This window comes from Mus caroli, chromosome 10, assembly GCF_900094665.2.
Source record: "Mus caroli chromosome 10, CAROLI_EIJ_v1.1, whole genome shotgun sequence".
Taxonomy (NCBI): Eukaryota; Metazoa; Chordata; class Mammalia; order Rodentia; family Muridae; genus Mus; species Mus caroli.
Genome location: NC_034579.1, coordinates 121,902,828 through 121,908,212, shown reverse-complemented (window position 1 = coordinate 121,908,212; position 5,385 = coordinate 121,902,828). Strand labels below are relative to the sequence as shown.

Below are 5,385 nucleotides of genomic sequence, written 5' to 3'. Positions count from 1 at the left end.
GAAGGCTTGTTTTGAATACCTCCTCTATCTCCTTTCTAATAGACAATTAATGTACAATGTTTGGATACTAATCACACATTAAACAGTGTTTTACATGAACTCCTTATACATTTAGTATGCCTTCTGTGTTTTTGCAAATCTTTCTATTTTAATATTTTTCAAAAATAGGCAGGATTTTGATAAGTAGCTCTGTTAAGATATCCTTATAAAGATAACAAGCAATATCCTCTCCATTGTAGCAGAAAAATCAGCTGAAGCTATACATAAATGGAGTCAGCAGCTTTTAGCGCACATAAATGTAAATAAAATTCAAATTTAGCATATATATCAAACATACTGAATTAAAAAACATCTATTGCCTCACATCAATAAATCATCCAACAGAGGAAAGGAAAAAATAGAGGACTATAATGAAAAAAAAAAACCAGTAAACTTGTTTTTTCTAATATAAATTAGATAATCAGTAAGAAAATATTTTGAATACTAATTTTGTGAGTTGTAAAAATATGACTCTAGTTCTTGACAACACGCCTATCCATTAACTATATCTTGCCAAAATTATCCTATATGTTTTCATTATCAAAGCGAATAATTATATGGCACACTTTATGTCCCAGTGGATATCTCCTCTTGCTACTCTGTGCTTTGTTACATGTTAATATGAAATTAGATTATATTACTCTTTTGTACTAAAAATATTGGTTGTATGAAACACAAAAATAACTCAGTGTTGCTTTACAGTATTGTTTGCATTCCAGATTTCTTGAACAGTTAATGTTTCAGAAGATAATTTCTGTAATTCACCTTATTGTTCAGTTTAGCTTTAGGCCACACTCATCAACCCCATCTCTCTCCAGAGACAGTTTATCACTACTTTGCTGAAAGAGTCCCTTGTGTCTGTTTCAAGGTGGAGGTGAAAACATAAAACAGAAAAGCTTCTGGAAAGAATATTTAGACATACCATTTTCTAGCAATGGTGTAAAAGTAGAATTTAAAATTATAACATCTTTCTTTCCCAGGAGTTACCAGAAACTAAAGGAGGAAAATAGTATTTGTTGGATTTCATAGTAACCATGGTAAGGACTTGGTTGTTTTTTGGAATTTTGGAAAACAGGAGATACCAGGTACTGGCTAGTAGGATTACAACTAAGAATTTCAGGTGATGTCCTAGTTCAACATTTTCTACCCGTAGGTCATGTAGGTCTTCATCTCCCAAAGATGTTGATTCTTGATTCTCACTCATGCTTTATGTCTTTTTTTTTTTACTTTTTAAATTAGATATTTTCTTTATTTACATATGCTTTATGTCTTTTCCTCCTTTATCAATGCAGAGTTTCACCTAGGGAGCAAACCAAATATACAGCTTTATTGTCTCTTAGCTGTAAATGTTGTCTCAAATATTGTGACAATGTGGCTGCCTTCTTCCCTTTTTTTTTTCTTTCTTCACTTTGTTCTTTATTTCCCTCTCTCTTCTGTATCCTCATTCTTCTTCCATCCTCCTGGAGAGTCTTAGCTTCATTCCAAGATATAATTTCTGCCTCTGAATTCCTGTTCTGTTTGTCAACTTCCCTGTGCTGTTTCATCAACCTTTAGATTTACCATTAAATTGTACCTTACAGCCAGAGACACTACTACTCAATATAAATAAAATAAATATATAAATAAACAAAGAAGCCTCTTTTGCTTTGAAGCTTTTAGAGTGTGCACTGACCTTGGGGTTGCCCACTGAGTTCTTTGCTGCTCCCTTGGACCCAAGGATTTCTCACCTTTCTTAAACCACAATTTTAAGAATTATTACTTTAGAGAGTTTGGCTTTTAGCAGTTTCTACCAACAACCAGGAGCATATGACCTACCAGACTTCTACTTCAGAAATTTTCTTTTGATTCATCACATAGTGTGTTCCTGTTAATGTATATAGCTCAATTACCCCCCCCCAATTTCAGCTACACGCGGTATAAATTTGTTATGTATGAAAAAACAAAATGTGAACATAGGTGAGACGTGTGAACAATGGCCCAAAATAAGGTAACACTGACAGTTAGTTTAAAACCCAATAAGCATTTGGGTTTGAGCTCTTTGGCTACAACCACTTGGCATTATAAAACCATAAGTCTCTGTTCTCTGCTTTAGGTCACTTATTCTTTTTCCATTTTCTATTTATTCATTACCATAAGTTCTTTACCTGCCTGTTAAAATCTCATCCACATAGAGAAAAATATTATTTAATTCAATAAAGAAACACTATGAACTGTGGACTTTTTGAATTTTGGAGATTTCTGAGTTTGTCCCTTTAGGATTATATAAATGTTGGTCCTGGTCTACTTGCTAAATTTTAATTCTTCAGAAAGTCAATATAGTTTAAAACATTTTCTAAAATTGACAAGTAATGTTTAAATGTTTGATTTACAAAAAGTAATGCATTCCTTTGTTGAGGTAGTTTTGAGAATAAACTTACATTTTTCATTTTAAGTATTATTTTACTTCTCAAATATATTTGCTCATATACCATTGCAAAAGAACTGTCATGGCCTTATCTACATCTACAAATGTACTAACTAGAACTATCAAGTGACTCCTCGATACTAATTATCTGTAGATCCAAGGCAATCACCAGATGAATAGGTGTTTTGTGACAGTTAATGTTCACTTTTAAAACACTATAATTTGGTGAAAGACTTAATGTTTCAGCTTGTATATTGATACAACTTTTGTATGGTGTGATGAAACAAACACATATACCAGTGCATATAATTAAAATTCATCCTGACTCTCTAATTCATTTCACAATTACAGACCTGGCAGAACACAAGAAGAAATGAAAAATCGAACATCTGTGAGTGAGTTTATTCTTTTGGGATTGACAAATGACCCAAAGCTAAACATTTTGATNTTTNTATTTTTATTTATCACTTATATTTTGAGCATTACTGGAAATCTGACCATTATTACCCTCACTCTGATAGATTCACACCTCAAGACACCCATGTACTTTTTTCTTCGAAATTTCGCTTTCCTAGAAATCTCATTTACCACAGTTTCCATTCCTCGGTTCCTTGTGAGCATTGTGACAGGGGATATGACCATTTCCTATAACTCCTGCATGGCTCAGGTGTTCTTCTTCATACTCTTGGGTTCAACTGAATTTTTCCTTCTGACTGCTATGTCCTATGACCGCTATGTAGCTATCTGTAAGCCCTTGCATTACACCACAATAATGAACAGTAGAGTCTGTATGCAGCTCATTGTGAGTTCTTGGCTGGCTGGATTTCTCATCATCTTTCCACCTGTGATCATGGGCCTTCAACTGGATTTCTGTGACTCCAACATTATTGACCATTTCACCTGTGACTCCTCCCCTATGCTGCTCATCTCTTGCACAGACACAGCCTTCCTGGAGCTCTTGGCATTCTTCCTGGCAGTATTCACTCTCATGGTAACCTTAACATTAGTAATTTTGTCCTATTCATTCATCCTTAGGACAATTCTAAGAATCCCCTCTGCTGAGCAAAGGAAAAAGGCCTTTTCTACCTGTTCCTCCCACATGATTGTTGTGTCCATTTCCTATGGAAGCTGTATATTCATGTATGTTAAAACTTCAGCAAAGGAAGGAGTGGCTTTGACTAAGGGTATAGCAGTGCTCAACACCTCTGTTGCCCCAATGCTGAATCCTTTCATTTACACACTTAGAAACAAACAAGTAAAAGAATCCTTCAGGAATTTGATCAAAAAATGTATTTCAAATAAAATTTAATAATAAAGAAATTCACTGCTTCATTGTTCATAAAGAACATTGTATGCAATGCGTATTTGCATTATTTCATTTCCCATTCACTGCTGTATTCAAATTAGCTGAATATTTTCATATTTGTATTTCAGTTAAAATTTTCTGAGTTGATGTCAACTGATTTGATGTCACCAAAATGAGAATGACATTTTAAAAGAATTAATTTATTTTCAAAGTATTTATTCATTGAGTAACAACAAGTAACTCTGAAAAAATATTTTCTACTGTATAGGCACTTTGTTTTTAATTAGGTATTTTCTTCATTTACATTTCAAATGCTATCCCAAAAGTCCCCCAGATCCCCCCACTCCCCTACCCACCCACTCCCACTTTTTGGCCCTGGCATTCCCCTGTACTGAGGCATATATAGTTTGCAAGACCAAGGGGCCTCTCTTCCCAATGACTAGTACATCTTCTGATACATATGCAGCTAGAGACACGAGCTCCGGGGGTACTGGTTAGTTCATATTGTTGTTCCACCTATAGGCACTTTTAAATTGAGCTCTTCTGTGAGTCAATGTCCCCCACCTCTGCTCTGTGGGTACTTCTTGCAGAATTTCCTAAGGTGTATTCATATTAAATAGGGGCCTGTGCAGTGCAATGAATGTGTCAGTGTTATGTCTTTGTTGTGTGTTCTATCCTTTATTATAATGGTGCATGGAAATTAGTTGTTTTTAAGTGTCAATTTCTAAAAGTTCCTCTCAAAATTACTGTTACTTCCGTTAGACTCCTAAACCCTGACCATTAAGCATACTGAATATTTTTTGTTGATTTGTTAATGCTTAACTTTGAGCTCAGTTAAAGTTTCCTTGGAAAGAGACTCTAGCCATTTGTTTCCTGATCTATGGATTTTTTTCTGATGGTGAAAGGAATAGCTGTTCTACATTCCAGGTAGTTCTCAAATTTTCTGGCATACTCATAAGAACTTGAGTTGTAGCTGAGGATGGCTTAGTCGGCCATCAATGGGAGGAGAGGCCCTTGGTCTTGAGAAGATCATATGCCTCAGTACAGGGGAATGCCAGCCCCAGGAAGCAGGAGTGGGTGGGTTGAGGAGCAGGGCAGGGGGAGGGTATAGGGGACTTTTGGGATAGCATTTGAAATATAAACGAAGAAAATATCTAATTAAAAAAGTTACTATGATGTGGAAAAAAAAGAACTTGAGTTGTGTTCTAATATTTCTACTGTTTAATCTTTTCTCAAGTATTAACTTTTTGTAGACTTTGGAGTATGTGGGGCTAAGAATGTTTGCTAAATACACTGATACGCAGTGTATGTGGGTGGGTAGGGGAGCAGGGCTGGGGGAGGGTATAGGGAACTTTCAGGATAGCATTTGAAATTTGAAATGTATATAAAGAAAATATCTAATAAAAAATTGAAAAAATAAAGGAAACAAGAAAGAAAAAAATTTACCACATTTTCTGTATCCATTCCTCTGTTGAGGGGCATCTGGGTTCTTTCCAGCTTCTGGCTATTATAAATAAGGCTACTATGAACATAGTGGAGCATGTATCCTTCTTACCGGTTGGAACATCTTCTGGATATATGCCCAGGAGAGGTATTGCTGGATCCTCTGGTAGTATAGAGGAATGGATACAGAAAA

General features: G+C 35.2%; 1 protein-coding gene across 1 annotated transcript; it reads left to right on the top strand.

Annotated features, from left to right (window-relative positions):
* The first annotated feature begins 2,810 nt into the window (after positions 1-2,810).
* LOC110303051 (olfactory receptor 6C76-like) lies at positions 2,811-3,752 on the top strand. The gene has a single exon (XM_021173953.1). The coding sequence runs from the start codon at positions 2,817-2,819 to the stop codon at positions 3,750-3,752; it is 936 nt and encodes a 311-aa protein (XP_021029612.1). The 5' UTR covers positions 2,811-2,816.
* The last annotated feature ends 1,633 nt before the right edge of the window (positions 3,753-5,385 follow it).